Source organism: Nerophis ophidion, linkage group LG26 (genome assembly GCF_033978795.1).
Source record: "Nerophis ophidion isolate RoL-2023_Sa linkage group LG26, RoL_Noph_v1.0, whole genome shotgun sequence".
In the NCBI taxonomy this organism is placed as follows: Eukaryota; Metazoa; Chordata; class Actinopteri; order Syngnathiformes; family Syngnathidae; genus Nerophis; species Nerophis ophidion.
Genome location: NC_084636.1, coordinates 35,033,854 through 35,059,324, shown reverse-complemented (window position 1 = coordinate 35,059,324; position 25,471 = coordinate 35,033,854). Strand labels below are relative to the sequence as shown.

The following is a 25,471-nucleotide window of genomic DNA, read 5'->3' as shown; positions in this document are numbered from 1 at the left end:
CATAAACTCCCACGGCACACCAGACTGTATCTCACAGTACACCAGTGTGCCGCGGCGCAGTGGTTGAAAAGCAGCAGTAACACCACATGGACTTTGAATGCAACAATTACGATCCCTTTTGTGACAATCTGTCACTTAATTTCTGTTACTTTTTCGTGTTTTGTACTTTATTTCCTGTTCAGTGCTCTTATTTTGTTGTACTTCCTGTTTACTCCGCTGAGCACTGTTTTTCTCTCACTTGCTGTTGATTGGCAGCGGTCCTCAGCTGCTGTCAATCAACATAGGTCGATTTATGTTTCACTCGAGCACTCCTCAGTGCTCGAAGTTAAAACCATGTTGGGAACATCTCCATGCAAGACTGCTTTCTGTTTATATCTTTTACTTTGATGAAATTAAAATCATCTTACCTGCTTTCTGCTCTCCTGGATTCTTGCATACTTGAGGTCACACAACTGCAGCCATGCGAAGTCCTAACACCTTTGCTACTATAAATCACATTTAGGATGACAAAAGTGCTCAATGAACCTTTTTTTATATGCAAAAGAACCTGGAGTGTCCATCATTGTTGACTTGTGCTGTCAGCAAGACTTTGACAAGGTCCAGAAAGTACAAAGTCAAAGACAACTACAGTTCTTGTGAGTCCAGGAGCTGGTCACTTGGTCCAAGTACCTGCTCAGAATCTTGATGTGAGTCCAGACGCTGGTCACTTGGTCCAAGTTCCTGCTCAGAAGTGTCCTGTGAGTCCAGAGGCCGGTCACTTGGTCCAAGTGCCTGCGGGTCTTGGTCAGAAGCTTCCTGTGAGTCCAGACGCCGGTCACTTGGTCCAAGCTCCTGCATGGAAACTTCCAGCCCGTTGTGGTCGGCGCTGGCGTTGTGCTGCTCGCCCGCCTCCTCGTCTTCGTCCTCCATGTCCATTTCGAAGACGCGCAGGTGGCGCAGGTTGTCGCTCAGCTGAGGGCGAGGGGGAGGAGTCATGGAGGTGGTGCAGGTGGGATCCTGACTAAACAACTTACCACACACGCCACTTCTCGCACGCCGTTGACGGCCACGAACTGAGCCTTCATGCCTTCCAGGCGGCGGCGCTGAGTCCCCAGCACCAGTCCTTGGCACGGTATGGCGCCGCCCTGCTGGTCCAAGCTGAAAGTAGGAGGAGTGACCACACTTTCAAGTACATATTGCAGTACACTCCCAAGTACTACTGCAATATGAAGTACACCCTGTCTTTACACGATCATACGGTCAAATCATTCTTTGAATCACATTCATCATATTATGGAATGTGATTAATCGTGATTAATCACATTGCAGAATGCTATTAATCACATCATGGAATGTGATTAATCACGATTAATCACATTGCGGAATGTGATTGCCATGATTAATCACATGCGGAATGCGATTAATCATGATTAATCACATAGTGGAATGTGATTAACCGTGATTAATCACATTGTGGAATGGGATTAATGATGATTAATCACATGGTGGGATGTGATTAATCATGATTAATCACGATTAATCACATGGTGGGATGTGATTAATCATGATTAATCACAGGTTAATACCTGCTTGCATTATTAAATATAGCTCAAGAAAAGACTCCACTGTTTGTACACATATACAATTGATATATGATGTACTACCTACCATGTAATAATAGTCATATTTGATGTATATATTAGTACATAAACACACCTGATATTGTACATACTATTTGATGTAGTACCATGTAATAATAGTCATATTTGATGTATATACGGTACGTTAGTACATAATCACACCTGATATTGTATATATTATTTGATGTACTACTGTCTAATAATAGTAATATTTGATGTATATATTAGTACACAAACACACCTGATATTGTATTTATTATTTGATGTACTACCATGTAATAATAGTAATATTTCATGTATATATTAGTACATAAACACACCTGATATTGTATATACTATTTGATGTAGTACCATGTAATAATAGTCATATTTGATGTATATACGGTACGTTAGTACATAATCACACCTGATATTGTATATATTATTTGATGTACTACTGTGTAATAATAGTAATATTTGATGTATATATTAGTACACAAACACACCTGATATTGTATTTATTATTTGATGTACTACCATGTAATAAGTTATTTTTGATGTATATATTAGTAAATAAACACACCTGATATTGTATTACGTTATTTAATGTACTAGCATATTAATATAAATATTTAATGTATATATTAGTACATCAACACAGCTGATATTGTATATTATTTGATGTACAACCATGTAATAATGGTCATATTTGATGTGTTAGTACATAAACATATCTGATAGTTTATATATTACTTGATGTACTAAGATGTAATGATAATACTATTTGATTAATATATTGGTACATAAACACATCTGACATTGTATATACTATGTTGATGTACTACCATGTAATAATAGTAATATTTGATGTATATATTAGTACATAAACTTTATATTATATATACTTTTTGATGTACTAACATATTAATGGGCATATTTGATGTATATATTATTACATAAACACATAAAATATTGTATATATTATTTGATGTACTACCATGTAATAATAGTAATATTTGACATATATATTAGTACATAAACACACCTGATGTTGTATATATTATTTGATGTACTACCATGAAAAATAGTAATATTTGATATATATATTAGTACATAAACACACCTGATATTGTATATATTATTTGATGTACTACAATGTATTAATCGTAATATCTGATGTTTATATTGGTACATAAACACAGCTGATAATTTATATACTACTTGATGTACTACCATGTAATGATAGTAATACTTAATTAATATATTAGTACATAACACACCTGATGTAGTACCCTGTAATAATAGTCACATTTGATGTATATATTAGTAAAATAAACACACCTGATATGATATATACTTTTTGATGTACTAACATATTAATAGTAATATTTGATGTATATATTAGTACATAAACACACCTGATATTGTATATTATTTTTGATGTACTACCACGTAATTATAGTCACATTTGATGTACCGGTTTTTATTAGTACATAAACACACCTGATGTAGTACCATGTAATAATAGTCACATTTGATGTATATATTAGTAAAATAAACACACCTGATATGATATATACTTTTTGATGTACTAACATATTAATAGTAATATTTGATGTATATATTAGTACATAAAAACACCTGATATTGTATATAATTTTTGATGTACTACCACGTAATTATAGTCATATTTGATGTACCGGTATATATTAGTACATAAACACACCTGATATTGTATATATTATTTGATGTACTACCATGTAATAATGGTCATATTTAATGTATATGTTAGTACATAAACACATCTGACATTGTATATACTATGTTGATGTACTACCATGTAATGATAGTAATGTTTGATTAATATTTTACTACATAAACACATCTGACATTGTATATACTATGTTGATGTACTACCATGTAATGATAGTAATACTTGATTAATAAATTAGTACATAAACCCTCCTGATATTATATATACTTTTTGATGTACTAGCATATTAATGGGCATATTTGATGTATAAATTACTACATAAACACACCTGATATTGTATATATTATTTGATGTACTACCATGTATTAATCGTAAGATATTATGTTTATATTAGTACATAAACACACCTGATATTGTGTTGATTGTTTGATTTACTACCATGTAGTAATAGTCATATTTGATGTATATGTTGGTGTATAAACACACCTGAGATTGTATATATTATTTGATGTACTACCATGTAATAATAGTCACATGTGATGTATATATTAGTACATAAACGCACCTGATATTGTAAATATTATGTTGATGTACTACCATGTAATAATAGTCATATTTGACGTAAATATTAGTACATAAACACACCTGATATTGTATATACTTTTTGATGTACTACCATGTAATAATAGTCATATTTGATGTATATATTAGTACATAAACACACCTCATATTGTATATACTATTTGATGTAGTAGCATATTAATAGCAATAATTGATGTATATATTAGTACATGAACACACCTGATATTGTATATAACATATCGATGTACTACCCTGTAATAATAGTTATATTTGATGTATATATTAGTAAATACAATATGAGGTGTGTTTATGTACTATTTAAAATAGTAGCATATTAATAGTAATATTTGATGTATATATTAGTACATAAACACACCTCATATTGTATATATTCTATTGATGTACTACCATGTAATATTAGTCATATTTGATGTCCCTGCTTGGCACTCAGCATCAAAGCTTGGAATTGGGGGTTAAATCACCAAAAATGATTCTAGGGAGCGGCACCGCTGCTGCTCACTGCTCCCCTCACCTCCCAGGGGGTGATCCAGGGTGATGGGTCAAATGCAGAGAATAATGTGTGTGTGTGACTATCATTGGTACTTAAAAACTTAAAATTTTAGTACATAAATACACTTGATATTGCATTTATTTTATGTGATGTGGAAGCATGTAGTACTATTTGAAGTATACTGTATATTTCACCTGGTATTGGGCTTCCAGACAAAGTGAGCGTCAGTGTGTATTTATGTAGTACTATTTGAAGTATATATTCCACCTGGTATTGGGCTTCCAGACAAAGTGAGTGTCAGTGTGTAATTATGTAGTACTATTTGAAGTATATATTCCACCTGGTATTGGGCTTTCAGACAAAGTGAGTGTCAGTGTGTATTTATGTAGTACTATTTGAAGTATATATTCCACCTGGTATTGGGCTTCCAGACAAAGTGAGTGTCAGTGTGTAATTATGTAGTACTATTTGAAGTATATATTCCACCTGGTACTGGGCTTTCAGACAAAGTGAGTGTCAGTGTGTATTTATGTAGTACTATTTGAAGTATATATTCCACCTGGTATTGGGCTTCCAGACAAAGTTTTGTCACTGTGTAGTTATGTAGTACTATTTGAAGTATATATTTCACCTGGTATTGGGCTTCCAGACAAAGTGAGCGTCAGTATGTAGTACTATTTGAAGTATATATTCCACCTGGTATTGGGCTTCCAGACAAAGTGAGTGTCAGTGTGTATTTATGTAGTACTATTTGAAGTATATATTCCACCTGGTATTGGGCTTCCAGACAAAGTTTTGTCACTGTGTATTTATGTAGTACTATTTGAAGTATATATTCCACCTGGTATTGGACTTCCAGACAAAGTGAGTGTCAGTGTGTAGTTATGTAGTACTATTTGAAGTATATATTCCACCTGGTATAGGGCTTCCAGACAAAGTTTTGTCACTGTGTATTTATGTAGTACTATTTGAAGTATATATTCCACCTGGTATTGGGCTTCCAGACAAAGTTTTGTCACTGTGTAGTTATGTAGTACTATTTGAAGTATATATTCCACCTGGTATTGGGCTTCCAGACAAAGTGAGTGTCAGTGTGTATTTATGTAGTACTATTTGAAGTATATATTCCACCTGGTATAGGGCTTCCAGACAAAGTTTTGTCACTGTGTATTTATGTAGTACTATTTGAAGTATATATTCCACCTGGTATTGGGCTTCCAGACGAAGTTTTGTCACTGTGTAGTTATGTAGTACTATTTGAAGTATATATTCCACCTGGTATTGGGCTTCCAGACAAAGTTTTTTTTTACTGTGTATTTATGTAGTACTATTTGAAGTATATATTCCACCTGGTATTGGACTTCCAGACAAAGTTTTGTCACTGTGTATTTATGTAGTACTATTTGAAGTATATATTCCACCTGGTATTGGGCTTCCAGACAAAGTTTTGTCACTGTGTAGTTATGTAGTACTATTTGAAGTATATATTTCACCTGGTATTGGGCTTCCAGACAAAGTGAGCGTCAGTATGTAGTACTATTTGAAGTATATATTCCACCTGGTATTGGGCTTCCAGACAAAGTTTTGTCACTGTGTATTTATGTAGTACTATTTGAAGTATATATTCCACCTGGTATTGGGCTTCCAGACAAAGTTTTGTCACTGTGTATTTATGTAGTACTATTTGAAGTATATATTCCACCTGGTATTGGACTTCCAGACAAAGTGAGTGTCAGTGTGTATTTATGTAGTACTATTTGAAGTATATATTCCACCTGGTATTGGACTTCCAGACAAAGTGAGTGTCAGTGTGTATTTATGTAGTACTATTTGAAGTATATATTCTACCTGGTATTGGGCTTCCAGACAAAGTGAGTGTCACTGTGTAGTTATGTAGTACTATTTGAAGTATATATTCCACCTGGTATAGGGCTTCCAGACAAAGTTTTGTCACTGTGTATTCATGTAGTACTATTTGAAGTATATATTCCACCTGGTATTGGGCTTCCAGACAAAGTTTTTTTTTACTGTGTATTTATGTAGTACTATTTGAAGTATATATTCCACCTGGTATTGGACTTCCAGACAAAGTTTTGTCACTGTGTATTTATGTAGTACTATTTGAAGTATATATTCCACCTGGTATTGGGCTTCCAGACAAAGTGAGTGTCACTGTGTATTTATGTAGTACTATTTGAAGTATATATTCCACCTGGTATTGGACTTCCAGACAAAGTGGGTGTCACTGTGTATTCATGTAGTACTATTTGAAGTATATATTCCACCTGGTATTGGGCTTCCAGACAAAGTTTTTTTTTACTGTGTATTTATGTAGTACTATTTGAAGTATATATTCCACCTGGTATTGGACTTCCAGACAAAGTTTTGTCACTGTGTAGTTATGTAGTACTATTTGAAGTATATATTCCACCTGGTATTGGACTTCCAGACAAAGTTTTGTCACTGTGTAGTTATGTAGTACTATTTGAAGTATATATTCCACCTGGTATTGGGCTTCCAGACAAAGTGAGTGTCACTGTGTATTTATGTAGTACTATTTGAAGTATATATTCCACCTGGTATTGGACTTCCAGACAAAGTGGGTGTCACTGTGTATTTATGTAGTACTATTTGAAGTATATATTCCACCTGGTATTGGACTTCCAGACAAAGTGAGTGTCAGTGTGTATTTATGTAGTACTATTTGAAGTATATATTCCACCTGGTATTGGACTTCCAGACAAAGTGAGTGTCAGTGTGTATTTATGTAGTACTATTTGAAGTATATATTCCACCTGGTATTGGGCTTCCAGACAAAGTGAGTGTCAGTGTGTATTTATGTAGTACTATTTGAAGTATATATTCCACCTGGTATTGGGCTTCCAGACAAAGTGAGTGTCAGTGTGTAGTTATGTAGTACTATTTGAAGTATATATTCCACCTGGTATTGGGCTTCCAGACAAAGTTTTGTCACTGTGTATTTATGTAGTACTATTTGAAGTATATATTCCACCTGGTATTGGGCTTCCAGACAAAGTTTTTTCACTGTGTATTTATGTAGTACTATTTGAAGTATATATTCCACCTGGTATTAGGCTTCCAGACAAAGTTTTGTCACTGTGTATTTATGTAGTACTATTTGAAGTATATATTCCACCTGGTATTGGACTTCCAGACAAAGTGAGTGTCAGTGTGTATTTATGTAGTACTATTTGAAGTATATATTCCACCTGGTATTGGACTTCCAGACAAAGTGAGTGTCAGTGTGTATTTATGTAGTACTATTTGAAGTATATATTCCACCTGGTATTGGGCTTCCAGACAAAGTGAGTGTCAGTGTGTATTTATGTAGTACTATTTGAAGTATATATTCCACCTGGTATTGGGCTTCCAGACAAAGTGAGTGTCACTGTGTATTTATGTAGTACTATTTGAAGTATATATTCCACCTGGTATTGGGCTTCCAGACAAAGTGAGTGTCACTGTGTATTTATGTAGTACTATTTGAAGTATATATTCCACCTGGTATTGGGCTTCCAGACAAAGTGAGTGTCAGTGTGCAGAGTAGAAGGAAGAGGAAGTTGAGCCAGGACGCTGCAAGCATTGTCTTCCTGTCCTTGGAGGACCACAGTCAACATGTCGTCGCTATAGAAACGAGCATCCAGGCAGCTGTAGACGTGATGGGCTCTGAAACAACAACAACAACAATGCAGTAGAAGAAGAAGACAGGAAGAAGAAATACATCCGGAAAAAATCCGCACTCACCGGCCTTCTAAGTTCTCGCTGTCTCCGGCATCAAAATGGTGGCTCAGGTCGATGGACGTGACGCAGTTGGGGACGTGTCTGTGGCGGCGCGCGCACACACACACACACACACACACACACACAGACAGACAGACAGACACACACACACACACACACACACACACAGAAGTTAAAGTATAAAAAGGACACGCAGAGGGTGTCATCACCTGTTGGGGTCGCTTGCTTTGCGGAGCAGGTAGAGTTTGTGCGGCGAGAGGTGTGGCATGCAGAAGAGCACGTGGTGCATGTTGGCCTTCTTGTCATTCCACCTGTGTCACAAACACTCCATGTCACTTCCACTCTGCTTACAAGGACCAGGGAGCTGCTGGGATTGCACTCAAAGGTGCTGGACTTACAAGGACGGCAGCTGAAAGAGTGCTGGTGCATTGTTGAGGCTGGAACAGACAGTAGACATTGTATCGACATTATTTTCGTAGTTATTAGACATTGTATCGACATTATTTTCACAGTTATTAGACATTGTATCAACATTATTTACACAGTTTTTAGACCTTGTATCGACATTATTTACACAGTTTTTAGACCTTGTATCGACATTATTTTCATAGTTATTAGACCTTGTATTGACATTATTTTCATGGTTATTAGACATTGTATCAACATTATTTTAATTATTAGACATTGTATCAACATTATTTTCATAGTTATTAGACCTTGTATCGACATTATTTTCATGGTTATTAGACATTGTATCAACATTATTTTAATTATTAGACATTGTATCAACATTATTTTCATAGTTATTAGACCTTGTATTGACATTATTTTCATGGTTATTAGACATTGTATCAACATTATTTTAATTATTAGACATTGTATCAACATTATTTTCATAGTTATTAGACATTGTATCAACATTATTTTAATTATTAGACATTGTATCAACATTATTTTCATAGTTATTAGACCTTGTATCGACATTATTTTCATAGTTATTAGACCTTGTATCGACATTAATTTCATAGTTATTAGACCTTGTATCGACATTATTTTCGTAGTTATTAGACATTTTATCGACATTATTTTCAAGGTTATTAGACATTGTATCAACATTATTTTAATTATTAGACATTGTATCAACATTATTTTTTATAGTTATTAGACATTGTATCAACATTATTTTAATTATTAGACATTGTATCAACATTATTTTTTATAGTTATTAGACATTGTATCAACATTATTTTAATTATTAGACATTGTATCAACATTATTTTTTATAGTTATTAGACATTGTATCAACATTATTTTCATAGTTATTAGACATTGTACCAACATTTTCACAGTTATTAGACCTTGTATCGACATTATTTTCATAGTTATTAGACCTTGTATCGACATTATTTTCGTAGTTATTAGACATTTTATCGACATTATTTTCAAGGTTATTAGACATTGTATCAACATTATTTTAATTATTAGACATTGTATCAACATTATTTTTTATAGTTATTAGACATTGTATCAACATTATTTTCATAGTTGTTAGACTTTGTATCAACATTATAACCAACATTATTTTCATAGTTATTAGACCTTGTATCGACATTATTTTAATTATTAGACATTGTATCAACATTATTTTCATAGTTATTAGACATTGTATCAACATTATTTTCATAGTTGTTAGACTTTGTATCAACATTATAACCAACATTATTTTCATAGTTATTAGACCTTGTATCGACATTATTTTAATTATTAGACATTGTATCAACATTATTTTCATAGTTATTAGACATTGTATCAACATTATTTTCATAGTTGTTAGACTTTGTATCAACATTATAACCAACATTATTTTCATAGTTATTAGACATTGTATCAACATTATTTTCATAGTTATTAGACATTGTATCAACATTATTTTAATTATTAGACCTTGTATCAACATTATTTTCATAGTTATTAGACATTGTATCGACATTATTTTAATTATTAGACATTTTATCAACATTATTTTTTATAGTTATTAGACATTGTATCAACATTATTTTCATAGTTATTAGACATTGTATCAACATTATTTTAATTATTAGACCTTGTATCAACATTATTTTCATAGTTATTAGACATTGTATCGACATTATTTTAATTATTAGACATTTTATCAACATTATTTTTTATAGTTATTAGACATTGTATCGACATTATTTTCATAGTTATTAGACTTTTTATCAACATTATAACCAACATTATTTTCATAGTTATTAGACCTTGTATCGACATTATTTTAATTATTAGACATTGTATCAACATTATTTTCATAGTTATTAGACATTGTATCAACATTATTTTCATAGTTATTAGACATTGTATCAACATTATTTTTATAGTTATTAGACATTGTATCAACATTATTTTCATAGTTATTAGACCTTGTATCAACATTATTTTAATTATTAGACATTGTATCAACATTATTTTCATAGTTATTAGACATTGTATCAACATTATTTTAATTATTAGACCTTGTATCAACATTATTTTCATAGTTATTAGACATTGTATCAACATTATTTTAATTATTAGACATTGTATCAACATTATTTTCAGTTATTAGACCTTGTTTCGACATTATTTTCATAGTTTTTAGACATTGTATCAACATTGTTTTCATAGTTATTAGACATTGTATCAACATTATTTTCACAGTTATTAGCCCTTGTATCGACATTATTTTCACAGTTTTTAGACCATGTATCGACATTATTTTCATAGTTATTAGACATTGTATCGACATTATTTTCATAGTTATTAGATATTGTATAAACATTATTTTTGTAGTTATTAAACCTTGTATCAACATTATTTTCATAGTTATTAGACATTGTATCGACATTATTTTCACAGTTTTTAAACCTTGTATCGACATTATTTTCATAGTTATTAGACATTTTATCGACATTATTTTCAAGGTTATTAGACCTTGTATCGACATTATTTTCATGGTTATTAGACATTGTATCAACATTATTTTCATAGTTATTAGACATTGTATCAACATTGTTTTCATAGTTATTAGACATTGTATTAGCATTATTTTTTATTGTTATTAGATATTGTATTAACATTATTTTCATAATTATTAGACATTGCATCGACATTATTTTCATTGTTATTAGACATTGTATCAACATTATTTTAATTATTAGACATTGTATCAACATTATTTTCATAGTTATTAGACATTGTATCGACATTATTTTCATTGTTATTAGACATTGTACACATGTGTTTTTAATAGTAATGTACATGGGACATTACTGTTAAAAAGAATGTAACATACATGAAACCCTGTGAATACTTTCTGGATGCACTGCAGATAAAGAACATTTGAATAGCAAAGAGATGAGAGATGCTACCTGACATGTGCAGTGTACAAAGGTAGACAGACAGCCTGTCTGACAGACTTCCCAATGACTTCCTGCACAGTCGACAAAAGCAGAAGATGAGCAGAGTGGCGAGGATTTAAAAAAAAAAAAAAAAAGCTTGAAAAACTGCAAACGCACCGCTGGCTTCTGCAGACACAGCTCGATGGCGTTCTCCATCAACCTCTTGACAAAGTGCAAAGACTTTTGTGGGAATGAAGGAAACAACATAGGACTGTCTAGAAAACACAAATGATGATCATGATGAGGAAACAACATGGGACTGTCTAGAAAACACAAATGATGATAGGGATGATGAAACAAAAACAAGATTCACCCTTCAGGTTTGTGCTGTCCTGTAAGAACTTCACCCACTGGTTCCCCTTGGTGCTTGGCGGCGATACAAGGTCCTCGTCCTCGTCCTTGAGGTACTACGTTGAGACAAAGGAAAGTTACTAATTGATTAGTGGGTCAGTTGGTAACTATTTTATACATTTTAAGTTGCAGAAAGCAAGGAAAAGAACAACGTCACCCTGTTCAAACGAGAGTCCTTTGTTTACAAAGAGTGCTACAGTACCTTCGCGTACGAGTCCCCAACTCACTCAATTTTCCGGTATGTGTGCCATCTGTCAGCAAGTTTTTGTTTTATAGAGGTCATGTCATGATTTTCCACTATTTTTAAACACTTCACTTTCATTTTTAAACACTTCACTTTCAATCAATCAATCAATGTTTATTTATATAGCCCCAAATCACAAATGTCTCAAAGGACTGCACAAATCATTACGACTACAACATCCTCGGAAGAACCCACAAAAGGGCAAGGAAAACTCACACCCAGTGGGCAGGGAGAATTCACATCCAGTGGGACGCCAGTGACAATGCTGACTATGAGAAACCTTGGAGAGGACCTCAGATGTGGGCAACCCCCCCCCTCTAGGGGACCGAAAGCAATGGATGTCGAGCGGGTCTAACATGATACTGTGAAAGTTCAATCCATAGTGGCTCCAAGACAGCAGCGAGAGTCCCGTCCACAGGAAACCATCTCAAGCGGATCAGCAGCGTAGAGATGTCCCCAACCGATACCACAACACAACATCCCAGATGTTTTGTAGTCGGCTGAAGGAGGAGACGACGCGGCGGACGTAAAACAAGAAAGCGTGGTTAGAATATTCTGGCACCAAACGCTCGCCAAGGTTAAACTTCTAGCGAGTCTTTCTCTCTCCAATGCTAGATCCTGGACATATACTTGTGTATACTGACAATAAAATGATTTTCTACATCATGTTGATCATTTTACTGCCCTGCTGCGTCGACACACTAGTAAACACTACAAGTCCGAGCCAGGTGAGAGTTAGCTAAACAACGGGCTACAAAATCGTTCAGGGATTATATTACTAACTAGTCCATTGCCAAACATGGTAGGCACTGATCCAATTAAATAAAAATAATAAATAAATGATAAAAATGTCTTTGTTTTGCCGGTGGACCGTGAGGCTATAATCATTGGAAGGCTAAGTTAGCTACACAACAACTCAAGCTAACAATGCTAACGTATCATTCAAACAGTTCTAAGTCGCTAAATGTGTCGCTAGTTGCTTTTGAGGAAGAAAGTCACTAACAGGGTTTGGAGAGATGCTAGATTTAGCAAGTATGGCGCCAAGTTGACAACACTGCGCTGAGGTTTGTGTGAAAAATAAAGACAACACCTGCTTTGCGTTGCTACCAATTGGTTTACATTGCATGGTGCCTTTCGTGGCTGGCTAAATTTAGGCAGAAGAACTTATGGATTGGTTATTTTGATCGTTCAAATGCAGCCTAGCAACCGTTGCTACGGGATACGTGATTCCTGGGTTAAATGGAGAATCATGTGCCTCTCAGTCCTTTCCATGGAGGACGTGGAAGACTTCTACCTATTTGGAACCGCGTGGCACCTGCTGATTTGGCTGCGCATTACTCTGGTGTATCGTCAAATCCGTAAGACAATGGCAGCCACTCAAGGAGGGAAAAGGCTGTTCTTCGCAATGGAAGGTTTGGGCCGGGCCGTGGGATTACAGACTGGGGCGATTTCAGAACTGAATCGCAAGATGGATCACATCATGGAAAAGCTGGACATGAGAGCCAGCATGGATGAATACAACAGACAAGCCATTGTAATGTCTGCTCGCGGAAAAACATAAATCCCTAATCTATGATTTGACTCCCTCGAATGGCCTTGACTCTGCAACAACAGGAGTAGGCTGTTCTAAAAACATCGCCCCGAGGACTCCTCAATGATGGACGCTTTTGTCCTCCCTCCCTCCTCAACGGCACGGAAAGTCTAACTTCTGCTTGCATGCAGAACAGCCCCAGGCCTACGGACACTACATCAACACACCCAAGACAATGGGCATATACACACACAGCCCCCCACCCCGACCAACGCTTGATTCCCCTTCAGGATGATGGACAGCTGGCAGCGCTTTATAGCAGCAGTCGACCCCCCCTGTTGCAAGTTGTCGTGATTATATGCAACATGTTCATGTGTGCATGACATGTTTTTTTTTCCCCCTGACAATAAAGACCTTTCCTATCCTATCAAACAGCTAGGGAAAAAGTGTATTATTATGAACTGGTAAGTCGAGGCACCATCATAAATAAAGTTGGTATGGTATGGTACCACGGTCATGTATTTTGTGCCATAGTCGATGTACCATTATAAATAAAGTTGGTATGGTATGGTACCACGGTATTGTATGGTGTGCCATAGTCGATGTACCATTATAAATAAAGTTGGTATGGTATGGTACCACGGTCTTGTATGGTGTGCCATAGTCGATGTACCATTATAAATAAAGCTGGTATGGTACTACAGTCCTCCATGTTGTGCCATAGTAGATGTAACATTATAAATAAAGTTGGTATGGTATGGTACCATAGTCTTGTCTGCTGTGCCATAGTCGATGTACCATTAAAAATAAAGTTGGTATGGTATGGTACCAAAGTCTTGTATGCTGTGCCATAATCAATGTACCATTATGAATAAAGTTGGTATGGTAAGGTACCACAGTCTTGTATGCTGTGCCATAGTCGATGTACCATTATAAATAAAGTTAGTATGGTATGGTACCACGGTCTTGTATGTTGTGCCATAGCCCATGCACCATTATAAATAAAATTGATATGGTATGTTACCACGATCCTGTATGTTGTGTTATAGTCGATCTACCATTATAAATAAAGTTGGTATAGTATAGTACCACAGTCTTGTATGCTGTGCCATAGTCGATGTAACATTACAAATAAAGTTTGGATGATATGGTACCACAGTCTTGTATGCTGTGCCATAGTCGATGTACCATTATAAGTAAAGTTGGTATGGTACCACAGTCCTGTATGTTGTGCCATGGCCGAGGTACCATTATAAATATAGTTGATATGGTAGGTTACCACGGTCCTGTATGTTGTGCCATTGTCGATGTACCATTATAAATAAAGTTGGTATGGTACCACAGTCCTGTATGATCTGCCATAGTCGATGTACTCTTATAAACAAAGTTGGTATGGTATGGTACCACAGTCCTGTATGCTATGCCATGATACCTTGCCAAGAAGTCTAACATGCTTACCTGACCAACACGCTCTACATTGAAGTATTTCCCTTTACGATCAAATAGTTGTTCATTCTGTGGTAGAAAAAAAGCAGCTTTGAAGTCATGTACGGTATTTATGCGTGCCAGCTTATATCGCCACCTCACTTCACTGAAATGCTCTGACAGGAAGTCTGCCACAAACGAGATGTCCTTCTGGGTCATCTAAAAGGTGAGCACAACACACATTTTAGACGTGTCGAAAAGCAGGTAATGTGAGCACAAGAGGTTTGGATTGGTTGAAAAGCAGGTAAAGGTGAGCACAACACAGGGTAAGACAGGTTGAAAAGCAGGTAAATGTGAGCACAAGAGGTTTGGATTGGTTGAAACGCAAGTAAAGGTGAGCACAACACATGTTTAGACAGGTTGAAAAGCAAGTAAAGGTGAGCACAACACATGTTTTAGACAAAATGAAAAGCAGGTATAGGTGAGAGCTAGGGCTGGGCGATATATGGAATATACTCGATATATCGCGGGTTTGTCTCTGTGCTATACAGAAAATGACTATATGGTGATATTGGAGTATACGTTCTCACGCAGTTGCTTTTAGCTGCGGGCATTACACTACAGACTCTTCTCACCCCTTCTTGTCTCTCCTTCTCACAGAGACATAAAACAAGCGCACCTTCTTAGATAAGTCACATACGTATACGCCCTGGCGGAGCAGAGAGGTAGCGGCGTGGGTAACGTTAGCCGTGGTGCGAATGGTGATATGAGAGAGAGAAGGTGCCAATCTGGTAACAAATGAAGGAAGAATTAATTCCTAAGAAAACCAGCAGGGGGTCCATCGTCTGGCGGTGGTTTGGCTTCAAGCGGGAAATTGTTGAACAGACAACTGTAATTTGTCAAGTGTGGGGCAAAAGTGTTGCTACAAAAAGTAGCATTACTGCTAAAACTGCTAATCAATCAATCAATCAATCAATGTTTATTTATATAGCCCCAAATCACAAATGTCTCAAAGGACTGCACAAATCATTACGACTACAACATCCTCGGAAGAACCCACAAAAGGGCAAGGAAAACTCACACCCAGTGGGCAGAGAGAATTCACATCCAGTGGGACGCCAGTGACAATGCTGACTATGAGAAACCTTGGAGAGGACCTCAGATGTGGGCAACCCCCCCTCTCTAGGGGACCGAAAGCAATGGATGTCGAGCGGGTGAAAGTTCAATCCATAGTGGCTCCAACACAGCCGCGAGAGTTCAGTTCAAGCGGATCCAAGACAGCAGCGAGAGTCCCGTCCACAGGAAACCATCTCAAGTGGATCAGCAGCGTAGAGATGTCCCCAACCGATACAGGCGAGCGGTCCATCCTGGGTCCCGACGAGCGGTCAATCCTGGGTCTCGACTCTGGACAGCCAGTACTTCATCCATGGTCATCGGACCGGACCCCCTCCACAAGGGAGGGGGGGACATAGGAGAAAGAAAAGAAGCGGCAGATCAACTGGTCTAAAAAGGAGGTCTATTTAAAGGCTAGAGTATACAGATGAGTTTTAAGGTGAGACTTAAATGCTTCTACTGAGGTAGCATCTCGAACTGTTACCGGGAGGGCATTCCAGAGTACTGGAGCCCGAACGGAAAACCATAATGATTCCCGGGCGCGGCACCGCTGCTGCCCACTGCTCCCCTCACTTCCCAGGCGGTGATCAAAGGTGATGGGTCAAATGCAGAGGACAAATTTCACCACACCTAGTGTGTGTGTGTGACAATCATTGGTACTTTAACTTTAAATTTAATATGTAGCATCATTTGAAAAGTCACCCGCTAGAGAATAAAGAGTGCTTGAAACTCTGCATGTCAACATCTCCGTTCGGTGCCACACCAACAAAATGCCGAGGCAACCATTTCCAGATCAACACCGTATGGAAAAAATAGTCAACAAAAGGAGATAACGTCCGCAGGAACCTACCACATAGCGAAGGACATACGCGGTATAGCTCGGTTGGTAGAGTGGCCGTGCCAGCAACTTGAGGGTTGCAGGTTTGATTCCCGCTTCAGCCATCCTAGTCACTGCCGTTGTGTCCTTGGGCAAGTCACTTTACCCACCTGCTCCCAGTGCCACCCACACTGGTTTAAATGTAACTTAGATATTGGGTGTCACTATGTAAAGCGCTTTGAGTCACTTGAGAAAAGCGCTATATAAATATAATTCACTTCACTTCACTATTTGATTTCCTATTATGCAGCTCGTTTTTATTTGACAGTTATTGAAATATCTTGTGTGACATCATGCACAAAAGTGCACTTTATTTGTTTTTAACTATTGTAGTGGCGTTTTGTACAAAAAAGCTCCCTCCATCAGTGTGTGAATGTGTGTGTGAATGGGTAAATGTGGAAGTAGTGTCAAAGCGCTTTGAGTACCTTGAAGGTAGAAAAGCGCTATACAAGTACAACCCATTATTATTATTATATAAAAAGTACACTTTAATTTAGTGTTGTTTTGATATGTCATCTTAGTGACATCATGCACAAAAGTGCACCAATAGCTTGTTTTAAAATGTCTCTGAAAATCTTGCACTTTCTGTTTTGAAATGCCATGAATGTTTGTGCCACTGCTTAATAACTGTTTAATAAACACACTTTTGGTTGTGGGTTCCCTCTCTGCATGACATTTTAAAAGTAGCATATATTAATGCAGTATGAAGAAGAATGTTTTAATGTACACACATAGAATCATCATACTGCTGTGATTATATGCATCAAGTGTTCATTCAAGGCTAAGGCAAAATATCCAGATATATATCGTGTATCGCGATACGGCCTAAAAATATCGAGAAATTAAAAAAAGGCCATATCGCCCAGCCTTAGTGAGAGCACAACACAGGTTTAGACAAGTTGAAAAGCAGGTAAAGGTAATCACAACCCAGGTGAGCACAACACACCTTGTTGAGCTCTGGAGGCACGTGCTCATCACACATTCTCAGCATGGCTGCCAGAACAAAATACAAAAGTCAACACTTCACACCTCCACAAATGTGCTAAAAAAAAAAACACTTACCAACGTACAACCAGCGAAAGAAGGCTTTGAAATTTTTCATGCTCTTGTCGATCACCCTGCATGTCAAAAAATGATGAGAGCAATCGGGAAAACGCAAGTGGACTTCACTTTTATTGTTAGTAATAGTAGTAATAGTAGTATCAAACTTACTGCAGAAGTTCACTTGTCTTCAAGGAAAAAGAGCCCACAGCCGTAATAGCATCTGTAAACACAAATGTCTTATTACTCTTTACTATTGTGATAATGGACATTAGTCTATACTTTAGTGATAATGTATGTTGGTCTTTACTTTCGGGATAATGGACTTGAGTGTTTACTTTTGTGATAATGGACATCAGTCTTTGCCTTTCTTTACTTTTGTGATAGTGGACATTAGTCTTTACTTTTGTGATAATGGCAATTAGTCTTTACTATTGTGATAATGGACTTTGGTCTTTACTTTTGTGATAATAGACATCAGTCTGTGACGCTTGGCTGGCATTGCTGGTGTGATTGCGCTCTCTCGTGGATGCAAGCGGAATGGAACACAGCGTTGAGGTAAGAATGTTGATTTATTTATATACTAATGAACAAACTACGAACCAAAATACTTGCACGAAGGCACTAACAAACAAAAACAACTGAACTAGCATGTGAGCTAGAAAGAACAAAAGACGCTAGCATGTGAGCTAGGAAAACAAACGAACAAAATAGCATGGAAGCTAAACGAGTGCAAAAGGGTTTTTACCACAATTCGGGAAAGCGACGTCACCTGTTGCATGGGAAGCAAACTACACAGCGAGACCGAAAAACAAACAAAGCCCGGCTTAAATAGGGACAGAAAATTAGGAGGCAGGTGCGCGACGACAAACAAGAGACAGGTGACACTAAATGCGTAGCTAGGCAACAGAAACAAAACAGGAAGTGCCACCATGAACTACGGACGTCAAATACTAAACAGGGTGATACAAAACAGAACAAAACCAGAACATGCCATGATCCAAGTAGTGGATCATGACAGTCTTTACTTTTGTGATAATGAACATTAGTCTTTACTTTTGTGATAATGAACATCAGTCTTTACTTTTGCGATAATGAACATCAGTCCTTACATTTCTTTACTTTTTTGATGGTGGACATTAGTCTTTACTTTTGTGATAATGGACTTTGGTCTTTACTTTTTGGATAATGGACATCAGTCTTTACTTTTGTGATCATGAACATTAGTCTTTACTTTTGTCATAATGGACATTAGTCTTTACTTTTGTGATAATGGACATCAGTCTTTACTTTTGTGATAATGAATATTAGTCTTTACTTTTGTGATTATGGACATTAGTCTTTACTTTTCTGATAAAGAACATTAGTCTTTACTTTTGTGATAACGGACATCAGTCTTTACTTTTGTGATAATGGACATCAGTCTTTACTTTTGTGATAATGGACATCAGTCCTTACTTTTGTGATCACTAACATTAGTCTTTACTTTTGTCATAATGGACATTAGTCTTTACTTTTGTGATCATGAACATCAGTCTTTACTTTTGTGATAATGACATTAGTCTTTACTTTTGTGATTATGGACATTAGTCTTTACTTTTGTGATCATGAACATTAGTCTTTACTTTTGTCATAATGGACATCAGTCTTTACTTTTGTGATAATGGATATTAGTCTTTACTTTTGTGATAATGAATATTAGTCTTTACTTTTGTGATAATAGACATCAGTCTTTACTTTTGTGATAATGGATATTAGTCTTTACTTTTGTGATAATGGACATTAGTCTTTACTTTTGTGATAATGGACATCAGTCTTTACTTTTGTCATAATGGACATTAGTCTTTACTTTTGTCATAATGGATATTAGTCTTTACTTTTGTGATAATGAATATTAGTCTTTACTTTTGTGATCATGAACATTAGTCTTTACTTTTGTGATAACGGACATTAGTCTTTACTTTTGTGATAATGAATATTAGTCTTTACTTTTGTGATTATGGACATTAGTCTTTACTTTTGTAATCATGAACATTAGTCTTTACTTTTGTGATAACGGACATCAGTCTTTACTTTTGTGATAACGGACATTAGTCTTTACTTTTGTGATAATGGACATCAGTCTTTACTTTTGTGATAATGGACATCAGTCTTTACTTTTGTGATCACGAACATTAGTCTTTACTTTTGTCATAATGGACATTAGTCTTTACTTTTGTGATAATAGACATCAGTCTTTACTTTTGTGATAATGGATATTAGTCTTTACTTTTGTGATAATGAATATTAGTCTTTACTTTTGTGATTATGTGAAGTGAAGTGAATTATATTTATATAGCGCTTTTTCTCTAGTGACTCAAAGCGCTTTACATAGTGAAACCCAATATCTAAGTTACATTCAAACCAGTGTGGGTGGCACTGGGAGCAGGTGGGTAAAGTGTCTTGCCCAAGGACACAACGGCAGTGACTAGGATGGCGGAAGCGAGAATCGAACCTGCAACCCTCAAGTTGCTGGCACGGCCACTCTACCAACCGAGCTAAACCGCCCCATTATGGACATTAGTCTTTACTTTTGTGATCATGAACATTAGTCTTTACTTTTGTCATAATGGACATTAGTCTTTACTTTTGTCATAATGGACATTAGTCTTTACTTTTGTGATAATGGACATCAGTCTTTACTTTTGTCATAATGGATATTAGTCTTTACTTTTGTGATAATGAATATTAGTCTTTACTTTTGTGATTATGGACATTAGTCTTTACTTTTCTGATAATGGACATCAGTCTTAACTTTTGTGATAACTAACATTAGTCTTTACTTTTGTCATAATGGACATTAGTCTTTACTTTTGTGATAATAGACATCAGTCTTTACTTTTGTGATAATGACATTAGTCTTTACTTTTGTGATTATGGACATTAGTCTTTACTTTTGTGATCATGAACATTAGTCTTTACTTTTGTCATAATGGACATTAGTCTTTACTTTTGTGATAATGGACATCAGTCTTTACTTTTGTGATAATGAATATTAGTCTTTACTTTTGTGATAATGAATATTAGTCTTTACTTTTGTTATTATGGACATTAGTCTTTACTTTTGTCATAATGGACATTAGTCTTTACTTTTGTGATAATGGACATCAGTCTTTACTTTTGTCATAATGGATATTAGTCTTTACTTTTGTGATAATGAATATTAGTCTTTACTTTTGTGATTATGGACATTAGTCTTTACTTTTCTGATAATGGACATCAGTCTTTACTTTTGTGATAACTAACATTAGTCTTTACTTTTGTCATAATGGACATTAGTCTTTACTTTTGTGATAATAGACATCAGTCTTTACTTTTGTGATAATGACATTAGTCTTTACTTTTGTGATTATGGACATTAGTCTTTACTTTTGTGATCATGAACATTAGTCTTTACTTTTGTCATAAAGGACATTAGTCTTTACTTTTGTGATAATGGACATCAGTCTTTACTTTTGTGATAATGAATATTAGTCTTTACTTTTGTGATAATGAATATTAGTCTTTACTTTTGTGATAATGAACATTAGTCTTTACTTTTGTCATAATGGACATTAGTCTTTACTTTTGTGATAATGGACATCAGTCCTTACTTTTGTCATAATGGATATTAGTCTTTACTTTTGTGATAATGAATATTAGTCTTTACTTTTGTCATAATGGATATTAGTCTTTACTTTTGTGATTATGGACATTAGTCTTTACTTTTGTGATAATGAACATTAGTCTTTACTTTTGTGATAATGGACATCAGTCTTTACTTTTGTGATAATGGATATTAGTCTTTACTTTTGTGATAATGGACATCGGTCTTTAATTTTGTGATAATGGACATCAGTATTTAGGATGGTGGACATGAATTAGAACTTTACTTTTACAGCTGAAATATGTAGTACCTTCTATTGCAGCTGAATGAAGACCGAGGGGTTGGAATTTCTTCTTCCAAAGCGACATTCCCTTGACTTCACTCAGGTGATAGAGAAGTGCCTCTGAGCCGCTGCAAAACAACCAGCAGGTGGCGTTGGAGGACTTTGATGGGGAAAAAGACAGCAGCGCAAGCAAATAGGACTAAAAGACACACAACAGGCTGGGATGTCCTAAGAAGACACAAAGCAAGATTTTAATATCCTAAGAAGACACATAACAGGATGTGATGTCCTAAGAAGACACATAACAGGATGTGACGTCCTAAGAAGACACATGACAGGATGTGATGTCCTAAGAAGACACATAACAGGATGTGATGTCCTAAGAAGACACATAACAGGATGTGACGTCCTAAGAAGACACATGACAGGATGTGATGTCCTAAGAAGACACATGACAGGATGTGATGTCCTAAGAAGACACATAACAGGATGTGATGTCCTAAGAAGACACAAAACAGGATGTGACGTCCTAAGAAGACACATAACAGGATGTGATGTCCTAAGAAGACACATAACAGGATGTGATGTCCTAAGAAGACACATAACAGGATGTGATGTCCTAAGAAGACACATAACAGGATGTGATGTCCTAAGAAGACACATAACAGGATGTGATGTCCTAAGAAGACACATAACAGGATGTGATGTCCTAAGAAGACACATAACAGGATGTGATGTCCTAAGAAGACACATAACAGGATGTGATGTCCTAAGAAGACACATAACAGGATGTGATGTCCTAAGAAGACACATAACAGGATGTGATGTCCTAAGAAGACACATAACAGGATGTGATGTCCTAAGAAGACACATAAAAGGATGTGATGTCCTAAGAAGACACATAACAGGATGTGATGTCCTAAGAAGACACATAACAGGAAGTGATGCCCTAAGAAGACACATAACAGGATGTGATGTCCTAAGAAGACACATAACAGGATGTGATGTCCTAAGAAGACATATAACAGGATGTGATGTCCTAAGAAAACACATAACAGGATGTGATGTCCTAAGAAGACATATAACAGGATGTGATGTCCTAAGAAGACACATAACAGGATGTGATGTCCTAAGAAGACACATAACAGGATGTGATGTCCTAAGAAGACACATAACAGGATGTGATGTCCTAAGAAGACACATAACAGGATGTGATGTCCTAAGAAGACACATAACAGGATGTGATGTCCTAAGAAGACATATAACAGGATGTGATGTCCTAAGAAGACACATAACTGGATGTGATGTCCTAAGAAGACACATAACAGGATGTGATGTCCTAAGAAGACACATAAAAGGATGTGATGTCCTAAGAAGACACATAACAGGATGTGATGTCCTAAGAAGACACATAACAGGAAGTGATGCCCTAAGAAGACACATAACAGGATGTGATGTCCTAAGAAGACACATAACAGGATGTGATGTCCTAAGAAGACACATAACAGGATGTGATGTCCTAAGAAGACACATAACAGGATGTGATGTCCTAAGAAGACACATAACAGGATGTGATGTCCTAAGAAGACACATAACAGGATGTGATGTCCTAAGAAGACACACAAAAGGATGAGACGTCCTAAAAAGACATCCTAAGAAGACACATAACAGGATGTGATGTCCTAAGAATACACATAACAGGATGTGATGTCTTAAGAAGACACATAACAGGATGTGAAGTCCTAAGAAGACACATAACAGGATGTGATGTCCTAAGAAGACACATAACAGGATGTGATATCCTAAGAAGACACATAACAGGATGTGATGTCCTAAGAAGACATATAACAGGATGTGATGTCCTAAGAAGACACATAACAGGATGTGATGTCCTAAGAAGACACATAACAGGATGTGATGTCCTAAGAAGACACATAACAGGATGTGATGTCCTAAGAAGACACATAACAGGATGTGATGTCCTAAGAAGACACATAACAGGATGTGATGTCCTAAGAAGACATACAACAGGATGTGACGTCCTAAGAAGACACATAACAGGATGTGATGTCCTAAGAAGACACATAACAGGATGTGATGTCCTAAGAAGACACATAACAGGATGTGATGTCCTAAGAAGACACATAACAGGATGTGATGTCCTAAGAAGACACATAACAGGATGTGATGTCCTAAGAAGACACATAACAGGATGTGATGTCCTAAGAAGACACATAACAGGATGTGATGTCCTAAGAAGACACATAACAGGATGTGATGTCCTAAGAAGACATATAACAGGATGTGATATCCTAAGAAGATATATAACAGGATGTGATGTCCTAAGAAGACACATAACAGGATGTGAAGTCCTAAGAAGACACATAACAGGAAGTGATGTCCTAAGAAGACACATAACAGGAAGTGATGCCCTAAGAAGACACATAACAGTATGTGATGTCCTAAGAAGACACATAACAGGATGTGATGTCCTAAGAAGACATACAACAGGATGTGATGTCCTAAGAAGACACATAACAGGATGTGACGTCCTAAGAAGACACATAACAGGATGTGATGTCCTAAGAAGACACATAACAGGATGTGATGTCCTAAGAAGACACATAACAGGATGTGACGTCCTAAGAAGACACATAACAGGATGTGATGTCCTAAGAAGACACATAACAGGATGTGATGTCCTAAGAAGACACATAACAGGATGTGATGTCCTAAGAAGACACATAACAGGATGTGATGTCCTAAGAAGACATATAACAGGATGTGATGTCCTAAGAAGATATATAACAGGATGTGATGTCCTAAGAAGACACATAACAGGATGTGAAGTCCTAAGAAGACACATAACAGGAAGTGATGTCCTAAGAAGACACATAACAGGATGTGATGTCCTAAGAAGACACAAAACAGGATGTGATGTCCTAAGAAGACATACAACAGGATGTGATGTCCTAAGAAGACACATAACAGGATGTGATGTCCTAAGAAGACACATAACAGGATGTGACGTCCTAAGAAGACACATAAGAGGATGTGATGTCCTAAGAAGACACATAACAGGATGTGAAGTCCTAAGAAGACACATAACAGGATGTGATGTCCTAAGAAGACACATAACAGGATGTGATGTCCTAAGAAGACACATAACAGGATGTGAAGTCCTAAGAAGACACATAACAGGATGTGAAGTCCTAAGAAGACACATAACAGGATGTGATGTCCTAAGAAGACACATAACAGGATGTGAAGTCCTAAGAAGACACATAACAGGATGTGAAGTCCTAAGAAGACACATAACAGGATGTGATGTCCTAAGAAGACACATAACAGGATGT

The 25,471-nt window shown here is 36.2% G+C and overlaps 1 protein-coding gene across 2 annotated transcripts in view; it reads right to left on the bottom strand.

Moving 5' to 3' along the window:
- Positions 1-515: 515 nt before the first annotated feature.
- Positions 516-25,471, bottom strand: part of anapc4 (anaphase promoting complex subunit 4) — a 50,622-nt gene continuing 25,666 nt past the window's right edge. For both annotated transcript variants that reach the window (XM_061888831.1, XM_061888832.1), the window contains exons 14-28: positions 22,143-22,243; positions 18,379-18,430; positions 18,229-18,284; positions 18,113-18,159; positions 15,339-15,395; positions 15,210-15,266; positions 11,939-12,032; positions 11,743-11,840; positions 11,596-11,657; positions 8,566-8,604; positions 8,377-8,478; positions 8,171-8,248; positions 7,928-8,092; positions 1,014-1,137; positions 516-951 (exon numbers count right to left, since the gene is read on the bottom strand). In XM_061888831.1, coding sequence (XP_061744815.1) covers positions 625-951; positions 1,014-1,137; positions 7,928-8,092; positions 8,171-8,248; positions 8,377-8,478; positions 8,566-8,604; positions 11,596-11,657; positions 11,743-11,840; positions 11,939-12,032; positions 15,210-15,266; positions 15,339-15,395; positions 18,113-18,159; positions 18,229-18,284; positions 18,379-18,430; positions 22,143-22,243 — 1,459 coding nt within the window. In that variant the 3' untranslated portion in view covers positions 516-624. The remainder of the gene's footprint in view (positions 952-1,013; positions 1,138-7,927; positions 8,093-8,170; positions 8,249-8,376; positions 8,479-8,565; positions 8,605-11,595; positions 11,658-11,742; positions 11,841-11,938; positions 12,033-15,209; positions 15,267-15,338; positions 15,396-18,112; positions 18,160-18,228; positions 18,285-18,378; positions 18,431-22,142; positions 22,244-25,471) is intronic.